Genomic DNA, 22751 nt, shown 5'->3' on the forward strand with positions numbered 1-22751 from the left:
ATAATATGATATAATAATATTATATATGGGTATTTATATAATATTATATCTAATATCACGGCTAAAAGCTATGTGCAACTCTGATGATATTATGAATCATAAAGACTGCGTCTGACGTCTCTGGCACTTCCACAACAAGTAAAGACTCGTAGTGGGGGATATCTCGGCAATGGTTGAGAGGAATTGGGGGAAAGGAACTTTGGCCTTGACTCTCTGAAGTCCATGAACCGCGACGTGGAGGAGAAAGGGATTGTACTCCGGGAGCTGAGCTGCCAGGTTTGCCGCCGAGCTCCCCCCGCCGGACCTGCAAGCGTCGGCGGCAGTTCAGCTCTCGGAGTACACGGCCGGAGCTGCCGGACTGCCACCGAAGCTTCGGCGGCGGCCGGAACGCTTCAACGGCAGTCGGCAGTCCGGCGGGGGTAGCTCGTCGGCAGTCCGGCAGCTAAGCTCCGGGAGTACAATCCCTTTCTCTTCCATGTCTCCTCCTTCGGACCGGCAGAGAAAGGGATTGTACTCCCGGAGTATAGCTGCAGGGCTGCCGCCGAGTTCCCCCCGCCGGAGCTGCTCGTCCGCTGGTCCACAAAATCTTAGCTATGCTCTGATTGGAGGGGAGTGGGGAAGTGGGAGGTAATATTCAACTGTGCCCCCTTCCTACGTAGGAGGGGGCGAAGAAACTGACTCGCTCGTTTGGTAACTGAAGGCGGGGTACTTTCAGAAATGCATATCTCACTCAAAAAAATCATGTACAGACTTTTTTCGAAGTTTGTATGCGTGCGGGAGCACCAGAGACCCAGAACAACACCCCAAATCCCAGGAATAGTGTTGTTTTCATAATATGTCCCCTTTAAGGCAATTAGAGCAAAAAAAACAGACAAAAATTAAGATTGCCTAAGTTGTCCATTCAAACAGACAGCTCTTGATCTATATCATCTTTTTAAATTGTAATCCATTGGCAAATCATCTATTATTTTTTTTACTTTACCTCGTTTCCAAGCGTTGACTGCTACCATTTTAAAATAAGAATAAAAAACATTGTTTGGGATCTTTTGAAACGGTATACTTATTATTCTATTGCTATTTATACTTATATGAGGTGGTATCAGATATATTTGTCAATGTCGAATACTACACTCCAATAATATAAAAATCCTATTAATTTAATTCAAAAGTAAAAAATAAATTCTTGTAATTTTGTTGTGTCAAGCTTGTTCAGATGTTTACCCTTTCGTTGTTTGTTATTGTTGTGAAAGTAACTCAGTGAATTAGTCATTTTATGTATTTCTTTCATATAATTTATGACGTAAGAAAACAAATTTGTTTTAAAACACAAAACAAGTAAGACCTTTATGAAGAGAAAATTGTTGCAAAAAAAGTGCAGCACAAAAAAAAAAGAAACAATTGGCTTGATTCATATTTGCATTAAACAAAACAAAAGAATTCAAACATTCAAACAAATAATTTAAACTTCACAAAACGAACAGTTGCACAATGGGGTATCAGCGGTCCAGAATTGTGTATCAGGCATTATTACAGATTCTATGATGAAATCACAGCGGTTTAACTACTGATTGCAATTTTGTCAACAGACATTGACATTTCCAACCCAGCCTGCAAATAAACCTGAATAATCGGAATGTACCTGCACACATATATGTAACAAATTCACATGAAACAATCCATTTCAGAAGGCAGAAGACCACATTGAGTAGTGCAATGTCAAAATATAACATTCACCAAATTACATTATAGAACTTACTTGTATTACCCCACACAAATACACAATAAAGATAGAAAAACCAAAAAGAACCAAAACACTGAGATGATCATGCGTGTAATACCCTGTAAGCTTAAAAAAAAGGCATTTGGACATTATTACAAAATCCATTCATCCACAGCAGCAATGGGCTGCCATTTCAGCATTTACAAAATGATACTTCCATGGCACTGCATCAAGGATTTGTTTACATGACATGGTGTAAAGGCAATTTCCGGTATGCTAGTTGTCGATCCAATAAACATTGGTCCTGACAAGCGCAGGCCTATAAACCCGACAGGTTTATTCAGAGGAGTGCTTGCAGTCCAATATGCTTTGGAAGGATGGCAATACTGGTGTGAAAAATATCATGGCCTGTTAGAATATATTGCATTGCTTGACATAAATGTATGCATTTCAAATGCATAGTTTATGCACAGATGGCACTTCCCTCTAGCGTCTGAAGTGGTTGATTCCTTTTATGTGTGGCAAATAATAGACTGCTTTTGACATGATAAGTCTTTCGTTATGTTGTTATAACATAGCATTTCATTATTTTCACATATGGATTTTAACCAGATTCATATTTTTTAAGGTTTATGGTCTACATCAATAACACTGCAAATAACCTTCTTGTTTGGAATTATATTAACAGCAATTGCAGCATTTATTTTTCCCTTATGATTGTACAATCAAGATCACTTTAATTCCGTAGGAGAAGGGCCGAGCATCAAATGAATTCAGCAGGATTGTTTATAATTATGTTGCACGGGAAAACATAATAATGCATTTGGCTTTCACAGTAATCTAACCGTTTTACAGCTTGAAAATACCCAGCGACTACATCAAAGATCACCTCCAAAAACATTTCCTCAGGGGACATCGTTTGATCAGAAGCTTGTGGTCTTGGTCCAATTAAAAATAAAAAGTGTTTGACACCAACTTCTCGTTGATGTAATTATCACTTGGTGAAGTAACATGAGCCTCATCCAAGTTCTCCCGGCCCCATGGCCTGACAGTCTATTGGTCCATATGGAGCAATTTGGCCCAAGAGGATTACACTTAGCAGCTAGGACAAATGCCAGTTGCTAGGTGGGAGTCTGTGTTTGGTCGTAATCCAGAATCAGGCCTTTGATATGAGAAAGTTTCTGATGCAGGTACTGACATCGTTTCTTTTCTTCCCGATAACCGGGAAATTTCTGAAAAGACAAAGGCAAAGTGTTAACCCCAAATTCAATTAAACTGTACTGTTTTACCCAGATTCGGACGATAATTTACGTTAATTAAAAATGAATGGTTGTGAGTCGAGCTGGGGACTCAATGGAAGCAGCTAAGGGAGAGCATATGCTAACCCAACATTTGCTTTCCGTCAGCCGCTTCAATTGAGTTGCAGAGTTACAGAAGCCTAGCTCCTTTCCATGCGAGCTGTAAACACTTCTAATTTCTTTCCAAATATTTCTCATGTGTTCATTCTATCATGCCTATTCAAAACGAGGGGCCAGTAACAACACAACAAGATAGACGTTTGTCTGAAACTAAACAGATAATTGAGCAGTATTTTTGGCACTTATTTTCGGCGATTATTAGGCTACCTGTGACACACCGCTCACAGGTAACCCTCCGCGGAGGCTGCCCAGCCAGAAGCGGCTGATAATGTAATTGTACCAGTCAGCAGCGCATCACAGTCAGCCTAATAATGACAACGTAGAAAATAGTGCCAAGCTATCTGCGTTTGCAGACTGGTGGTAGTTTTGAACAAGCAAACCCTGGCGAAATATTTGGAAAGTAGTGTAATGTTATTCCCTTCACATCAACAAGAGCTAGGCTACTGTAACTATGCAATCAATGGAACCGGCCAATGTAAAGCAAATGCTACCCCAGCAAATTCCCATTTTGGACGCACCATGATGAATGTTGAATTGATCTGGGTAAATCAGGCTAGCGCCAATTGATAGATATCTCAGCATATCTCATTTATTAAATAATAAAATAAAGAATGTGTTTTTTTTTAGGATTGATAGAAAATAGAAATCTTACCTTCTTATACTTTTTATATTTTTGTAGTATTTGGTCTTCCATGAGCTGTAAAGAGTACAAATAGAGTCATCGATATCATTGTTTATTTAGTTTAGTCAGAAGAAGTTTCACACTCGTATATGTTGATGAAAAACCCTGCTGTTCACAACAGTTTGTTCTATACAGTCTACAGTACCTTGTACTCCTGTGTGCCCGGGGAGAGAGTGTTGATCTTGGAGCCCAACTGAACAAACATCTCTGTTACAGTGCCGATGCGCTCATGAAGGGATCTGTATTCATCGTACTCCGCACAGAAGTCGTCCTTATATTGTTGGCGCTGTTCCAATGCTGCTATGGCTCTGTATTTACTGAGGAAGGAAACAGACAGTATGCTTACATTTTATTCTGACTTTATATTTCTTTTTCCTGCACATGCTGACGCTGCTACCTATGTACCTCAATGAGACTTTAAAACAAGAGACATATTTTACTCTTATCTGTCCAGTAGATGGCAGTATATAGTGATGTTGGTGCTTTGAAGCCTTCTAGTTCAACTAATCATGTGAACTAATCATGACGACTAATCCTTTAAGTTAATTTGATTTAAATAATTTGAAGCTAGAGTAGACAACACAATATGAAAGTGGCAGATCCTATGATAAAGATGTTATGACCAACAGCTATTCTTTGACAGTGGGGTATAGTTGTATTCTGAAAGTCCATGTCCATATGTCTATATCTAATGTTTAGGGAGGGCTCCATTAAGCACTAAGGTTAGTTTTTTCTACTCACATGAAATAGTCGGGCAGTTCCTCGTCAGAGGCGTGAGTAACAGATGTGCTGTCCCCCTCTTGGTCTGTGGATGAACGAAACACACAAATCAAAACAAGGACAGGCATGCTGCCAATGCAAACGTGATAACGCATCCATCATCTGAATGGTGATTGAGTGAATTATCTCTGGGCCTGATAACAGTGTTTTCATAGCAAGGTGAGTGGCACAGTGGGGTGCAGCCCAGCACCGCGCGCTGTATCACTGGACCAGAGGTTAGCCAGCTGCTCCAGTCAAACATTAACAGGCTGACTTGGGAGAACGGAGTGTGAAAGAAAACGTGTCCGAACACCACACACACACACACACACACACACACACACACACACACACACACACACACACACACACACACACACACGCACACACACAAACATGTACAAACATGTGCACACAAACGCAAGCACACACACACAAATATAAAACACACACATAAACACACACACACACACTCACATATATACAAGAACACACACACACACACACACACACACACACACACACACACACACACACACACACACACACACACACCGCTGTGTGATGACTAAAGAAAAACAACTCAAACAATAAGAAAGAAAGCAGTCCAAAGATAAGGGCCAGAAACCTAGCGATCACAAAGCCCCTGTGTCTATCGCTACGTACCGTTGATGTTCTCTTGATTCTGCTTCTGGTCTGGGCTGGTCTCGATCCAGTTTGGTTTCAAGCGCTCTCGCTCCTTGTCCTTGTGCTTTTTGGATTTCTTCTTTCTCTGCAGGCCGTTGATGAGCCGCTGCTCCGCGCAAACAGAGACGCTAGCCTGAGGGGGCCGGGGAATGGGCGTCGGGGGCGGCAGCTCGGCCCTCTGGGGTCTGGGGTCCGCAGAGGGTTGGCTGAGGGTGGGTCTCAGGTAGGGGCCGGTGGGGCTCCCCTGGACGTGACTGTGGGTTCTTTCGAACTCTGTGTTGGTCTGTACGCTGGTGTTCCCCGGAGCCGCAGAGCTACGGGACCTCCCAGGCCCGACCTCCCCGTTAGACGGGGACTGCAAAGGCAAAACGTGGTCCAATAGTCTCTGTTTCTTGGGCGTCTGACAGAGGACCTGAGAGTCAGAAGGCAAAGGGCGTTTCTGGAAGAAACAAAACAGAGGAGGGTTTCAGGAGTTTTCCTTTTACATTCGATCCATCGGAAACCAAGCCAAGTGTCCGAGTCGGGCGTGGTCTCAGATTATCAAATCGATGATAAAGGCAGGCTTTTATTGCTCCCCATGGGTGTTTCCACTCCATGGGATATCGCTCGATGTTGTGGAAGTGAAGATTGTTATCATTGATAGGAGCTCGTAATTACCACAGAGAGGTGTTTGGCAGGGCTGAGCTGTGACGGGGAATCCCCAGGCGCTTTGTGCGATGAAGGGTTGGACTGCAGGCTCTTTACCTGGCTACCATGGAGGGGTGGGAGTTTCCTGAAAAAAACATGGAGAAGAACAAATCCTCACTTAGACAGAGAGGAGGGGAGTGAAGACACCTGGTCAAGACAATATACAACTACCTTAGAGCATTTCTCTTAGCAAAAACTATTTGGAATTACTTTGTAACAACTGGGCTGTCTTTCAGCCGCCCTAGTGCTCCCTGAGGAGACGCCGGTGCACTCAACCAGTAAGGATTGGGCTTCTTTCCGAAACACCCATGAATTGACGGGACCCTCAAGTTAGTGTGGTCACAGGTAGCAAGAAGAAATGCAAGAGGGATGCATCTCGGCCTCAAATCCATGGGCTTTGGGTTCTGCTAATGCTATCGGCCATTTGTAATATCATTGTCAGCAATGGGTAGTGAATATTTGTCTCATTTGATGAAGCATCACCCTTTAGAAGCTCTGATTTCAGTAAGCTGTCAATGTGCATCCAACCCAATTTCCTGAAAGAACTCTTTCCAGCGTCTCTTGGTTCCTGTACAAACTGAAACTATTTTTCATTATGGGATTCCAACTCGACTATCTCTCAGGATTAACTTTACCGGAAAATAGGTTATGAGTACGATAATGGGAAATATCGTTCCAGGTTTAATGGTTGGCGTGATGCTCATGGAAGAATATGAACCATTTTTATGCTCACCTGGCCAGGAGCCTGTGGATGAGCTGCTTCTCCTCCTCTACGAAGCCCGGCCAGTCCCGCTGGACGTGCCTGTATTGCTCCTCCTTCAACGTGTAGCTCAGGTCCTTGGGGTTAAGCTTAGCAATCTGGAAATCAGCAGACCCAGAATGTCAACAACACGCCAAAAGGAAAACAAGGCTGACTAGAACACACATTTTTGAGTTGGCTATTGTGTGTTGGCAGTGCATTCCCTAGACCATAATGTAATCATGGCACATACAGGTCAGGGATCCCTTTAGGTTCATCCTTTTAACAAATGGGATAGCCTAAAGACTCTCTTCTTACCCTCTCCTGACCAAACTCAATCTTCGCCTACTGAAGATAATCCCCTAACATTCCTAATCACGGTTGAGCAGAGGTCGGTTTTAGTCTTCACAATAGAAAGCAGTGCACCACTTAACTATAGATCCCGGGTATTAGTATACCTGGAGTGAACTCCATCACAGATATACACCTTTAACATCATAGCTTCAGCTGCACTACAGTGTTGCCATCAATGTCTGGTTCTATGTCTACTGTTTCTAGCATTCACGATATCCAACACACATCACGCATCTGATGGCTCTCTCTGCGTTTTGTCTGACTGTCTGTCTTCCCCCCAGGACGGCGCCAGAGTTCCTCCATTGTTAGCACTTGGCCCAGATGTCTCACCTCCTCCAGCACGGAGGTCAGGTCTGCTTTGTCCTTAAGGCTGGCCCGCTCCCTCTCCAACCACAGGAGCAGATCGGGTTTCCTGTAGGGCTTTAAGGCCAGGAGGTGAATGATGCGTTCCCTCAGGGGCCGGTGGGACACCGAGCTGGGGGCCGCGCTCCTCTTGTTGCTCGGGGACTGCCTGTTGCTGCCGTCCAAGCCTGAAACTGCGCTGCCCTGCTTCCTCTGGACCTTCACACATTTACCTGGGAGGGCAAACGAAACCACAATAAGCGTCAGTATTAGCGTCAGTGTTAGCGTCAGTATTAGCCTCAGTATTAGCACGGAGTACGATTAGAAGTAGTGTGAAGTTGGGGCAATGCAGATTTGATTGTGGCCTCAGCGGCTTCCCTTTCCATGCGGTGGTGTCAAGATAAACAGGGGTTTGTTTGGGCAGTGATTGGGTTGCTGATAGCAGCGTCTGTATCAGAGATAATCAAAGACACTCGCTGAATGGGGACTCTGTGCGGCGTAGGAGACCAGGGAAGTGCAGAAGGGATTAAACATAGTATCACTGCTGGTCCAAATTTAAATATACATACTTTGAATTGTCTGTTAACAAAGCAGCCCCAAATCAAGTCCTCAGGTTAGTTATGCAAACAAGGCACTCGTTTTTAATATGAACACAGCCTCCCAGAGCATACCCAAATATTAGCCTATCCTATCAGATTCCTTTAATCCATTCTATTGAGCGGAGACTTTTCCAACAGCAGCAGCTGCCGAGTGTCCCCATGTGCACTTGATTCCAATTTTAGAAAAACTTTTTCCACCATGTCAATGAAAAGATAGAACAAGAAATGTTTTGTCTTTTGTTGAAGTATTTCACATGGCCGCGAAGAGAATAGTTAAATAAGACACCTTCTACAATCCTAAAAGGCAGTACTTTTTGGATGCTCGGGGCCATGCAAGGTCTTTGAGAGTGGGCCACAGTGAAAGGAAGGGCTGACAGTTATGGGGTAGGCCTGCTGCTGAGTAAACAGAGAAGCATGGAAACCAAAGCAGCCGACACAGAGAGGCCCTTTCTTCCCTATTCAGCCAGACCCCGGCGAGCACGGCAAGGCAGCGCTCAGGAAAAAAGCTGTCTCAACTGTAATCTCATCAGAGCACTAAGCCATGCTTTGGAGGTTGCTATAGGACAAGGAAACCAGAGGCTCTTTAAGTGGGGGCCGTAAAGTCCAGTGTACAGAGTACAGTGAATGTACAGCCTGGGTTTTAACTCACCGCTACAATGCTTGGCAGTGTTCAAATTATGCAGTATTATGTAACATTAAGTATTAATCATGTTTCTGGCGGACTGTAGAAAGTCGATCCTACATATTATGTGTTGTTACGAAAACCAAAAACATCCACCATGATCAATAATAATGATGATAGAGGAGGCATGACCTAAATGTGCCCGTGGGACCTTTAGGTTCAAAGTTAACAAACTGCAACAAGAAATTCTTGATCTTATACTCTACTTCTAGTTAAAATAATCAAATTATTTATGAAACCACACAAGGATACTGCAAAAAAATGAAACAAGTCAGAAGTCATGAATAAGAGTTTTAGCTTAAGGCTTAATTAAGCTAGCCTTGCTTCAAACCACTATCTCTCTTGTATCATCAATGTTTTATATCAGATTCAGGGTTATTCTAATGAGATTAAAACAGCCAACAAAGCCTTGTTCATCTAAAGAGTACTTTTATCTGTTTTTTTATTTGAATGTTCAAACATGAAACTATATTTCAGCAAAGTCGTTAGTGTCATTAATTACTTGGTCTCTCTCAGCATGACACTTGTTAGCGCATACTGCTGACAAGCTCAATCAGTTTCACGTTTCAGACAGGCCGGCTGGCCGAGTGACTCAACAGCTGAGGACACAAATATTCAAGAAAGAAAAAACACTTGTCATAACGGTTATTTGGTGATAATGACTTAACCATCTGCCAGTATGACGCTTCCTTAAAATAGCAAGCAACATTGGAATGACACATTTTCCAGGAATGCTAAAACTTCCTGTTTATTCTCTCCAAATTCCATGTGTTCCTGTACATCTTATTGGGAATTAGTTTATGTCATATAAAAAAACCTAATAACAGCTCATGCCGTATAACACCCCTCGTGAATGGATGAATGAATGAATGAGTGAATGCATGGATGAATGAATCCACTTGAACACGTACTGGGGCCTGGCTTGATTTCGATGGCCGCGCGGCTCCAGATGTCCTTCTCCACCTGGGACATGCGCTCGCGGGTCATCTGATAGGAGTCGTCCGTGGCACACACCGTGATCTTGTCCTGGATGCTGCCCTTCCCGGCCAGCAGCTCTCGCCCCTCCCTGCGTGGGTCGGATGGTGGGTTGGTCGGTGGGCCACAGACAGGAAGTGGACAAAAGGGCAGGGGAGGGGAAAGACGGTAGACACATGTTGAGAGCTTGCCTTAACTCAGAGCTCACACAATACACGTGATCTTTATCTGGCATTTAATGTTGTTGTTTAGTGTTCCTGTCCTTAATGAATGGTGGTGGGGTTGTTAAGGCTTTAAGGGCCAGCCGCAAACACCATGAAACAGTGTTGTGTTGTGTTCTTGTCTACACATGTATACTATATTCAAGGGATCGTCTGTTATGTGTTATTATGGCTTATTATGGAAAATTATGGAAAATTCAATAGCCCCACACTTTATTAAATAACAACCTCCATTTTTCTCTAAAGACTCTTTTAGCCATGTCAGTGTTTGGATATTGTTGTAAAAATACACACATCTGGATACATGTTTTAATTTCTCCAGGCTGGACTATTTTTTGCTTCTTTGACCAACATTAGAAAATAGCCCGTCTGGCCTTTGCTATTATGTGATTCTGTGGTTTACATTGAGGCAATGGCTTCATTAAAAACAGTGGGTGCGTGTCACAGTGTGGCTGTTGTCAGTCACACACTGAACCGGGTGAGGCTATGTTGAAGAGTGGTGGTGCTTACCCTGAGACATATTGGTGAATGCAGTCAAAGCTGGCCTGAGGTTTGTCTTTGCTGTCACTGGACAGGTAGAAGGAGAAGACTCGGAGTGCGTCTGGCGTCTCAGCGGTTGATGCTGGGATCTTAATGTACTGTTACAAAATTAAATGAACAATAAAGTTAATTAAAATATTCATTAAAATAGTTAAATGGCATGGTGATGAGGCAGACTACAACATGATGACCTACCAAAAATAAATAAATACTCATTCTGTATTAATTATGTATTATATAATTAGGTATAATTGTGTATTGTTAAGTAAGTATAACATAACAACAACATTTACAAAATACTAACGTTGTTACTTTGACTGCACAGTATTGATTTTATGACAACTGATGAAGAATTGTAGATGGCAAAATTACTGACTACAACTAAAAGCAGTGGACCACATTGGTGTAATGCATTCAATTTTTTATCTGTTATCATCATCATGTATGTGTAATATAAAATGATGTTCAGTGTCTTTTGACAAGAAAGTGATCTAATTAATAATAATTGAGCCGAGGCTAGCTGCCTGAGAGGTTGACCTTCAGCCAGCAATGGAGCCTCTCTGATAGCCTCACCATAACAACAACATATAGCTGCTCTGTCCCTGAGGACTAAGTGGCCAACAGGGCAACATGGCACTGCAGGCAAAATGACCTCCTTTCCATAAAAGGCAAGTTTGGCGTAGAATAGAAGTACTTATGAAGCCTTCATGTGTGCCTGAGCAACACAATGAATGCTGGCTCCGTCTTCTTCACAGGGCTCCCCCTCCTTCTCGGCCAAATGAGTGCCTATTTGTCCCAAGAATATATAACCCCTCGCATAACGTTTAATGTGGTGTAATGCCGAGCTTGTATAGTTCATAAAGATATGCTTAGCTAGAATGTTGTTCTATTTATTCCATGAACTGCAATCTTATTATTTATTCCCAGCAGTCAATTTCCAGACTTATTTTTTGTCATGAGCCACATGGGGACAATTGAAGCACAAGAACATTTTTATTGCAGGTCCCGTGAAAACACGCCAGTCAGTGCACTCAAATTGGCTTCTCTAGTCTTCAATGGCAAGTGATTGATTATGGGCTGGCTGGCAGAGAGCGCAGTGCCCCTAGCAGATGTGTCAGCCAGGACTCTAGCTGTCACAAATGGCCAGTCATGCAGCAAACCCAGGAGCAGTTTGTTGCAGCACAGAGCCAATGAGCAGCTCCTCTTTCAGTCCCCCTCCTCCTCCTCCTCCTCCTCCTCCTCTTCTGAAGCTCTGCACATGGAGCTCACCCTGCCCCCATCAGCTTCCAGCCCTCCTTAGTGTGAACACCACAAAGCGCACGGCAGCCCAGAAGGCCGTAGACGGGTTCAGACGTACAACTGACCATTAATTTTGACCTATTTACGTCTCTCTCCTCACGTGAGGGGTCAGGGCACATTGCCATAAATGTGTGCTTGGGGTTTTTGCCAATTAACTACAACGAACATATATATATATATGTTAGTCATATCCATAATATAACTAACTTAAATATATCTACATGTATATATATATATATATATAAATATAAGATAGAAAAATGAAATATGTATACGTTTATATCTATCTATACATATATGAATATGTATGCATATATATATATATATTCACATGGATCATACATAATATACGTTATATCCTCAGGGCTATTACTTAAAGACACTGTGTCTGTCTCTTCAGTGTATTCATCTCTGCTGGATTTAGAAGCAACAAGTCATTAAAATGCAGAAGTAGGTCAAAGCCCGCTGAATATAAATAAACAGCGTTTTATCCTTCAATATGATAAACATGCTAATAAAAAGCTCGCTTACGCAGAGGTGAGAGTACTGCGGTTCAGATCTACGGGGTTAGCGTTGGTAGTCATGGTAACCCAGTGGCATACTCATCCCCGACCTGCCCCATCCCCCGACGCCCTGGCTCTCTCTGCTTCCTGTGTGAGCCTCGTTCAGACGGTTGGGTCGGACCCTGGCTGTCACGGGACCCTGCCTGTCACGGGACCCTGCCTGTCACGGGACCCTGCCTGTCACGGGACCCGTCCTCACGCTTTGCACTTTAATTTTAATCAACGTCATTCAGGTCAAACTGCTCAGGAGGTCGTCACCCTGTTTTTATTCAGCGCGTCCCTCCCCATCTTCATAGCCATATGTCACTTAACCCATTAGGGCCCAGATCCTGACTGCTTCTCCCCCACCCCAGTGACTGGTTGGTTTGGGTCTGGGGGGGGGGGGGGGGGGGGTAATCCTGAAAACAAAATGGGTGGACTGAGGCCAAATACTGAGGCTGAAACCTCAATATGCAATGTGTTTTATTTTCTATACATTGATCATCCTTCGTAACCTGATTAACACACACATCGCCTGCTGGGACCAATAGGTGCTCCAGCCTAGCCGCAAGGGCCCAGACGGGGGGCCTCACTGCTTCGAACCGGCTCATGGCGGCTCCATTAAAGGGCCTTTGGTCTGATCTCCTGGGGCCCCTAGGCCACTGACCCAGGCGCTGTGCAGGCAGAACGGTTGGTCAATCTTTGATTCAAGCCAGGAGAGAGCTGCACAGCTCCACAGGTCAACCGGCAGCGCGAGGTCAACCGTCTGCCGGGCCACCACAGCTGCATCTGGAGCTGCTAGCTCGCAGCCATTATCTCTTGATACGTACATTATTCTGTCTTTCTTAATTGACCAAATCTCTTTGCTGTTATGTCAGGATGTGTTCGCTCCCCCAATCACATAAGAAACATCTTCATTTAAATGTAAGTGTATGTGTGTGAGTTAGTTCAAGGATGTCTGAATGGTATGAATAAAGTAAGGAATGAATAAAGCAATTGTAAAGTATTTGAATACATCCGTCCCCCTTTTTGGCGATGTATGTTATTGCTTTCACAGTAACGTAGGTTAAAGAAACTAAGATACAAGTCGCACCGTATGTGCAGCTGAGCTTCACCATTTGACAGTTGTGTCAGTGCGTCGTCAGAGTCATCAGTCATCAGAGCCAAGTGGATTCTGAATAGCAATGCTTAGTACACGGTCAGTGCATGCCCCCCCGCCCCCCTCAGCCCGGACTGGATGGGCGTTGATACAATAACGGTCTGTGTGGTAGCGGCTCAGCTACATCTGCTGCAGCAGGCCAGGGTGTTTGGAGATGTCAAATACTTCCAGGCTGTTGGAAGGTGTCAACCGCACTTGAGCGACGGGGGAAGAAAAATAAAACATGGGAGCGGTGTGTGTGTATGTGTATGTGTATGTATGCGTGTGCACGGGTTTGCATATGTGTATGTGTGTGTTTGTGTGTGTCTATGCGTGTGTGTGTGTGTATGTTTGCGTGCCCGTGTTTGTATATGTGTAAGAGTGTTTGTATGCGTGTGTGTTTTTATGCGCGCATGTGTGTGTGTGTGTTTGTATGCGCGTGTGTGTATGTTTAGATGCACGCGTGTGTGTTTGTATGTATGTGCGGGCGTGTGCATGCGTACGTGCATGTGTGTGAGACTGTGTGTGTGTGTGTGTGTTTGTATGCATGGGTGCATGCGTGCGTGCGTGTGTGTGTGAGACTGTGTGTGTGTTTGTATGCGTGTGTGCGAGTGTGTGAGACTCTGTGTGTGTGGTGTGTGTTAGATGAAGACAAAGAGCATGTCCGTGTGAAGAAAATCCTGCCTTTTATTGGTGAAACAAAATGGTTTTGTTTCAAAGGATAAACTCTACTCTTCTGCTGCTGCTTCTTGCCAAAGAGCTGTTGGCGGAAAAGAGAGGCTGGTTTCCATCCTACTTCCTTCTTACATTCTGTCTTCTTCTTTTTTAACAAAAAAAGGCCATACCAAAAAAAAACGTTTTTGAAGGTGTCTTCCCGTTGAAGGTGATCTGCGCTAACAGGTGCCTGGATACGGGATTCCCAGTGAATGTGGACCTCTTGCCCTCTGGTCTCTCCCGACGTTAGCCACCATTGTCTCCTCCTCTCAGCCGCTCAGCTGTGGCTCCTCAGAGAGACGCCGCTCTTTTGTTCTGCGCTCTTCCCCCACAGCACTCGCTGCGATGCTCTGTCGATCCCGCCTGGATTATTTATGAACAGCCAAGAAGTGTGGCTGTGTGTTGTTGGGGGGGGGCGGGGGTTGTCTATGGAGGTTTGAGTCAGGGTTTGGAGGAGGGGGTCTCCCTGTATAGCCTGTGTGCATGTAGCATAGTGTCCCCGCTTTGGAATGCGCTCAACACAACCAGGCAGCTCAGTGCACGAGGAGGGGGATGGCTGGGTGATGGCTTGGCCCAGCTTGCCGTGTCTCTGCTCTTTGAATCTGTTTGCACTCAATAGCCCCTTCATGTCATTGAATATCGGGAAGCACATATTAACTGGCACAGTTCCCGCTTATAGTGCTGGCGATGGCTTTGCGCCCAGTACCACGAAGATGTAACGATGTAACGCATTTAGGTGCCCGTTCTCTCAGGCTGTTACCGTATGTATCTGTGACAAAGCCAGACGGCCAGCACTGAGATTCCAGCAAACAAAGCTTGGGGGGGGGGGAAAGTGGGGTAATATTAATAACAGCGGTGCACTATCCCCACATTGTTAGCATGATGACTCCATTGTGAGTCACTGGCCGTGGAAGCGTGATATGTGAGATCACTTCTTCAGATTCCCATCAGGCTTCCAGCCAGCCTGGATGTGGTGACTCCTGTGCGTTTGTGAGACTTATCTTTTGCAAGTGGGGGGTTGGTAGAGACAGGGGAACAGTAGGGGGTGGGGATGGAAGAGAGAGTAGGGATATTGCGGGGCTGGGCAGTTGTAGAGCAGCCCCCCCCACCTTCCCCAAGGTACTGCCTCCCATGCCATGCAGAAGCAGTCTCTCCCCCAGCTAGGGCCTAATCTGTCAACCTCAACAAACAGGCTGCATCCTCCCCCTCTCTCCTTGGGTGTCTCCCTTCAGATACTCAGAGCAATTTAGACAACACCGCTGGCCACCATGTTGCTTGCCAAAGAGCCCCCATCGTATTATGTCCCCATAATACCCCACTTTGTAGATCTCAATATGAAATATATGAAAATGATAGCAATAGACTACAAGATATATATTCCATATAAACCCTGTGTACCGATTGCTTTTGCTATTTTGCTTTATATGTTGAGGTTGTTTAGCAATGTCTGCAAATGGGGGAGAGCTTCACTATAGGCTCACTAAAATTAGAAAGGCAAGTAATTTGTTTACTTCCTGATTCAGAAATACTTCTGAAGCATACATACCAAAGGTTTGTGCTTCCTTCCCCTGACGTTGCAGGTCTTATCTATTTATACCAATGAATGGATATAGTTTGCAACATATGTGCAAACATACTGTGTATACAACATACGGTATGCAACATATGTGTGAACTGTGCTATCTATACAACGCACTGTACATATGTTGACAGTAACACTGGGCTTTTGGTACAAAAGACTGTGTATAACGTACTGTGTCCACACTGGGCTATCAATAACATGCTGTAAATGAACACAAACTGGATTCATTATTTTTTAAGAAAGAAAATATAAAATCAGCATCTGACATTTTACAGGAAGTAGGGGTTCTTACTTTTAAACCCTTACTTAAATAGAATAACAGTTTGCTTGTGTCAACACACAACACTGAGTACTGTGGATTAATCCCAACGTCATACTTTGTTTTCCCAAATCATCTGTATTAAATCTGTACTTCCTGTGCTTACCTCTAATGACTTGGTAGCAGCACAAACAGCGGTTTGCTTGAAAGGTGATACTCGGGAGCAGCAGAAAAACAATGCAGTTTGTTTGTCCTTATATTGGGGGATGTTGGCTATAGGAGAAACAGTAACACTTACATTAAGGGAACATTAATTCATAATTTATTTAACCCTAGCATAGGGGTTAGGGTTACCCCCTAACTTTATTTTATCACCTGCATTAAATAATGTTAATTAATGGTAAATTAATGTTCCCTTATTGTCAAGTGCTACTTACCAGAGAAACTGGTATTACGCTGGCCTGGTTCTTAAATTATCATTTGTCTGAGTAAATGATTAACTACTGCACCTTGCACTTTATAAATAAGGAATATATAGTAAAAGGCATCAAAGTTCGCCTTTGTGTCCTGTTTATCATGGATGCATTACATAAGCCAAAGGGTGGCCTATTGGCTTCCCCAATAGGCTCCTAAGCTGCTCAGAAAGGATGCCACTGCCCTTTGACCACATTACAGCAGCTATGTTGACTTGCAGCGCCACTGTCGCTTGTGTCCGTTCAGTCACGTGCAAACGCAGCAATAACTAATGACTGAGGGGGGATATCAAAACAGGGGGTTTACTGAGAACAGAACAATTGATGGGGAAGGGGGTGTGGATTGATATTCACCAACTTGAATGAAACAAACAATTAAACTATTCCCTTGGTACCTTAACATGGCGGCCCATTCTAAAATGCTAGTAGAGGAGTACTATACACAATAATGATATGAGAACCATCTATTCATGAGTAAAAACGCCGGGGCCAACTCCTTTAGAGCGTGAACAGAGGGCCCTCAGACTAGCAGGGCAGGCAGGGACCCTAGCTTGACACATCTGGATGAATGGAAGGACGTGTGCCTCTTTTACTCCCATATGTGACTCTTCTGCCTTCCCCTCCTTGCTCTACTGTTGGAAAAGGGTTTCTCTCTCTCTGACTGCATTCCTGTTATTGTTATTTTAATTAGTTTCCAGAGAGAGAGAAAGAGCGAGAGAGAGCCGGAGCAAGAGCAAGAGCTAGAGCGAGAGGGACAGAGAGAGAGAGAGGAGGGATTGGTGCACAAACATGCACACTCTCACACACACAGACTGAAAAGGCTTGTTTGCATTGTGAGGTAGGAGGAGGCGAAGGACATGCGGTGGTGGCGGTGGTGGGGGAAGTGTGTGTGTGTGTGTGTGTGTGTGAGTGTGTGTGTGTGTGTGTGAGTGAGGGGGGTTCTGAGCAGCCGTGTGTGAGATAGCGGTTGTGATGTCTCCAAAGGATTCAGCCAAGGCATGGGGTGAAGCAGTGCAATAATCGGGAGGGCAGGCAGGAAGGGGGCCCGGGGGAGAGCAGAGTCTCACACACTCATCTGGAGAATATCTCCATGAGAGTTGCTACATTCCCATCCACTCCTCATCCCTCATCAACAAGGCCTTTACATGGGAGCTGTGTTTGCGGCAAAACATTTGTACATGACCGTAGGAATCAAATCTCATGAAGGCTACGGATGTGGCAAAATCAATCTGAAATAGAAGAGTTTGTTCTAATAATCTAGCTCACTGTCAAATTGCATAATGTGCAAAAGGCAGAGAAGGTCATTCGAAAAAATAACTAATACATCGCTAATGGCCCCAACCCTACACTAATAATATTTTACACAATAATTCACTTTAGTGCATTGAGACACCGAGATGTGAAATTCCAGGCTGGAATTATGTCTTAAATGTTATCATGATTTGGATTCAAAGTCATTTTAATTCACAAATGTGAATCCAAATAATAACTAATAATGTTTCCCTACCACAAAGCACTGCATTATCAGTGTTATTATCAGGAGGCTAGGAGGCTAGGAGGCTAGGAGGCCGATAGGGGGCTTAGCACAAGGGTTTGTTTACTTCCTTACTTACTCTCTGATGCTTAGCACGAAGGCTTTGGGAAAGTGATTGCAAGATCAGATTCTGGTGACCTAAACAACAGGAAAGCTCTGCGGCTTGTTTTGATGGGGTTTTGGACAACAATATATGACAAAGAAGATAACGCATATCAGAATACTTCAAACATTATTTTTCCTTGTAATGTTAACATTAAGAAAAAGATTATATTGCCAAGACTCGATATAATGGATTACAATATTCACTTTGTTTTAATTGTGAATGAATAGCCTCATTCAAATAATAATTGTTGTGAGGGAGTGGGTCTTCTACAAGGGAGGCGGCCATGTTGCGCCGCCATGATTCTACAGGAGCCCAGAACTGACAAAGAGAGTGTTCCACCATAATCACCATCTTACTTGATAGCGATGCCCTTTACAGACTAAATAACAAAATACAACTAATAAATGTATCAAGGAAACTCATCAGCCCACACTTGTCTATTTGAAGCTGTCGTAAGATGATTACATTATTTTGGTTTAAGTTCCCACTGGCAGCTCCCAGGCCAGGGTAGAAAGGTAGGGCCTTTCTGTGAAACATCATTGCTAGATGCACTACATCCTACTGACTACACCTTTAAATGAGCGGATGTTGCACTTGTCTTTAATTTCTTGTTAGATTTGCTATATTTGTCGGCAGTATGTTGTCATTTGCCTGCATGTTAAATAACTTGCTGTCTCATTCACTGGATGTCAAATTAATCTAAGGGGACCAAACCTTCAATAGCCTTGCACACTTGGCAGACAATGCCATAGTAAAAGTAGTGGTAACTGAGGTTAGGGAAAGTAGAAAATATTCACAACCTGCTATATCATAATTACACTGCCATATTTACCTTGTCAAGATTTTCATAAGCTCTATCTTTGCACAAGGCTGTCTATGCAACACAATATCAACAACAACCATTAAAAACCTAATCTAGCTTTCTATTATTCTTAGAGACAAAAAGGAAACCTAAAATGCAGGGATGAGAACGTTGGGGGTCGTGCTTTATCATCTGTGGTGCTTAATGTTTCAGATCCAGAGACACTTTATGGGGTGCACTCCTAGTCTGCTGTACAACAGACTGCCATGTTCACCACCATGCTCCCCCCACTAACGGCTTAATCTGGTCTCCCCCCACGGCTGCAGCTACCTCATTAATGCCCAGTGGTCCAGCTCAGGCAGCGTTGTCAGAGGGGGAGGGAGCTCCATGCTTTCAGTTTTGTAAAGCAATTTGAATATGCAATGTGCCAACCCCAGATATAATCACCCAAATTGTATTCCTTGATTAAAGCGGACTTCAATTGCACACACTTGAGAAATTGCTTTACAGACTGACGGCAAACTGAGGAATCAAGATGTTGTTTTTTTTTTTGTATGTATGTATCTCCCCTTTATTATTACACACGGTGCGATGTGTGCTCCGGTGCATTCTGTCTGTGCTGCCGCTGCTGTGCAGATAAGGAAGGCAAAACAGCTCCCAAAGCCATTCCTTTCCATTTCTTTACGTCAGACATTTTTTTGTTCATGTCTGCGCAGAGACAACAGGCATGAAGATGTGGGGGCTCCCTGGGGTTCACCCACCGGCCCCCTCCCAGAACAAAGCCTCCCCCAGGGCGGGCCTGACCCAGTAACCTGGCTAGCAGCCCGGGGGTATAGCATACCCCTGTGCTAGCAGGGCTCCCAGGTCCAGACCCAGCCCTTGTGTACAGAGCAAAGTCACGTTGGTCAATGCAATCGGCTCTTGCGAGGATTAGAGCAGCAGCTCCTTTTAGACAGGGTGGATTGTAGCGATGAAATGCGTGGATGTAGCCTAGCGGGCAGAGGGGGGAAGATTGCTCTGCTCTGCCAGGACACACGTGAATGTTCTGCCACTGGCCCACAACCTGCCCTGTGCTCTGCTCTCCGGTGCCATGCACCCAGCCACTTTGTGTTCATCCTGCAACATGTTTCTCTTTGTGGTGACCGCGGGGTATGCCTCTCTAGCATTAATAGCATTATGCTATCACACATATGCAAACGTGTGAGTTCCTGTTAAAGCCAGTGTAAAATGAGAACAATAGCGTTATGGTATTTACACTAGTTTAAGGGTTATTTGACACATTGAATAAAAATGATTCATTCATTCATTCAAAGCATTCAGAAGGTATTCAAAACATCTCACCCCTTGGTTTCCCTTAAAGCAGATCGCTGGCTGGTTTGGAAGTGATTCCTGGGGAGGAGAGAGACACTGTTGAGGATCAACGTAAATAAGCGTGGGATTGGTCATTCATTTCAGAATCTGGTTCAAAATACACAGTAACATGGCCTATACACGTGTTTTCCCATTACTTATGACCAACTGGGTGTGTAATTGAGAGAACAGACAAATTGAAGTGTACCACTAAACAATTTACATCACATGTTATTCATAGATTAAAGGGTTGACACACATTTTATACAAACAGAAAATCCTTGAGAATAAGCAAGTGTTGTTCACGACAACATCCTACCAAATGTTTGCATAGGAATTAATTATAATTCATGGGAACATATTTTTCCAACAAGGGTTTCTTGTGCAACACTATAACAACACCTTTTTTGAGGGATGAGTGCAAAATATGCTGTACCTAGTTTCTATAGAAAAAGCTGACAATAAAATATGGCCTGGTAGTAAATGAGACCTAGGCCATTACCGTGTTATTACCAGGCATGGGCATGGCCTAGTTCTGTCTCTTTCTCTCCTGTTGGCCGCCAACCTCCAAATCATCAAATACTTTTTATCATATTTCATTGACAATTGCCTTCTAGCATGAAATAGTTAACATACACTACACTAATGGAAAAACATATAGACTACCAATTAAACTACAATTATTTTTTCATGTATAATGAACTGTAGGGCTATGTCAACTGAAATCATTAAGTTGAATGTCAATTCGTGTAACATTATGCCCATTTGGCCTATATAATGATTGTTTAACTCAGGCTATTCATTTGATTAAGATATGTCACTGTTTATCTCGATACAAGTGGCAGAATAATGATCATTAGCCCAATATTGTCGCGTGCCCTTTGTTATTTGTCCTGGAGGAAGTTGTCAGGCCCTCTGATTGGAGTAAAACCGAGGTTTACGCTGGCGGGCGGACGAATGAGCGGAGGAATTGGGCGGGTTTGCGACGGTGTAAAGGGGCAAAACAATGCGTAAGAGCAGCGACGCTTTGCCCCACAAGCGAAACGGTGAGCAAGAAAAAACTACTCTTAAGTAGGCCAAAATCAATGTTGTACGGGATAATGTAAGATTATTAGTCATATGTTGCTACATTTATAAAAACAAAACAAAGAACAGCAACATCCCGTCCTAGTCAGAGTAAGTAAGTACATAAATGCGGTCCAATTGAAGTAGGCTATCTTCCAAAAACAAGCCCACTAGGAGACTCGCTCGTCTCCTCAGTAATTCTCATCAACAATACATCAGAGAAAAGCTTCTCTCAGCCCACTAATTCATCTGGAGCAATGCGAGACAGTGGATATAAGGAAAACCGATATACACGATAGCGATATATAACTAAAAAACGAATATGAATTAGGCTGAACCGTGTCATTTCGGAACTTTTTCTATGAAAACATTAAAGATGGGTTCTCGCAAACAACATTCAAGAGCGTAATTTGTCCACGTTGGGTTTCATACAAAGGTTTAAAAGGGACCCATTCATTTGGCAATGACTACTGCATATCTTGTAGATGATTGTAATTCAAGCTTGAACTGCTGTACTCTAGCCCAACCGAGGCGCAGCCATCCACAATAAAGCCATACGCAGGCCACCACTCAGCAGATGACACTTTTACTGCTGTTTATCGTTTTTTTGTCCCCGAAAGTAAAAGTATGGCGTTATCGTTATAATTAACAGCTTAGTTTGAGTTCAAAGATAATGAAAGCAACAGTGAAAACAAAACAACGGATATCATTCTTACCTTTAAATTCTGGTACGCTTCGAGAGTCCGGATTGCAGTGTCAGTCAGTTTGACGTGGTAAAGAGTTTTGTTTGAGGCGATTTTGTTGATTTTAACACATGAGAGCCCATACCGATGCTCCTGTCTAAGCGCTGCCATTTCTACAACTGAGGGGAATTGGCGACATTCTATTGAAACGTCACTTCGACCAGGGCGGAGTTATCCTACAGATAGACTGGGTGCGTGCTGTAACCACGTCACTTGAACTGGCGCGTACGCTCTCTCTCTCTCTCTCTCTCTCTCTCTCTCTCTCTCTCTCTCTCTCTCTCTCTCTCTGTCGCACACACACACACACACACACACACACACACACACACACACACACACTGAGTCACTCTCCTATCTGTACATAAACAGGGACAGCTAACTGGCCCAATATTTTTATAGCCATAGATTTTTATCTTAATGTAGCCAATGTTGTGGCTGCCCAGTTTTAAAGGTTATACATATGTTTGACCTATCTTTGCTATCTACGGCCAACTAAGGGCAACCAACGAAAATGTCAACCTAAACTCAGCGTGTCCTGTACTCTAAACTCAGCAAAGTAATAAAAAGTAGTCCTACTACAGTTCTAGCTCTGGTCTTATATTCTTAAACATTACAAAGGAAGCATCTTAAAAACACCTTTGCAGCCAAGATGTTCGCGATTGACCTAAAACACTTGCTATGGTCATCAGAAGCCATTTATTCATCTGGTTCATTTCAAGCATCAAGTTAATGTGAGTTA

General features: G+C 43.7%; 1 protein-coding gene across 1 annotated transcript; it reads right to left on the reverse strand.

Moving 5' to 3' along the window:
- Positions 1 to 1330: 1330 nt before the first annotated feature.
- Positions 1331 to 22129, reverse strand: LOC307080039 (RNA polymerase II elongation factor ELL2). Its single transcript, XM_079742607.1, has 12 exons — positions 21986 to 22129; positions 20196 to 20243; positions 10376 to 10503; positions 9581 to 9735; positions 7377 to 7621; positions 6687 to 6811; positions 5924 to 6038; positions 5246 to 5705; positions 4562 to 4625; positions 3966 to 4137; positions 3791 to 3835; positions 1331 to 2952 (listed from the first exon to the last, which is right to left on the reverse strand). Exons 1-12 carry the CDS (start codon positions 22121 to 22123, stop codon positions 2842 to 2844), a joined length of 1806 nt encoding a protein of 601 aa, XP_079598733.1. The 5' UTR covers positions 22124 to 22129; the 3' UTR covers positions 1331 to 2841.
- Between the last annotated feature and the right edge of the window lie 622 nt (positions 22130 to 22751).

Source organism: Pollachius pollachius (genome assembly GCF_949987615.1).
Source record: "Pollachius pollachius genome assembly, chromosome: 9".
NCBI lineage: Eukaryota > Metazoa > Chordata > Actinopteri > Gadiformes > Gadidae > Pollachius > Pollachius pollachius.

Coding starts and splice junctions, on each gene's coding strand:
- LOC307080039 (XM_079742607.1), bottom strand. CDS start 22,123: ATGGCAGCGCTTAGACAGGAGCATCGGTATGGGCTCTCATGTGTTAAA. Junction 20,244..21,985: donor AAGCGTACCAGAATTTAAAG/GTAAGAATGATA, acceptor TCTCCTCCCCAG/GAATCACTTCCAAACCAGCC. Junction 6,039..6,686: donor ATCCACAGGCTCCTGGCCAG/GTGAGCATAAAA, acceptor TGTTTTTTTCAG/GAAACTCCCACCCCTCCATG.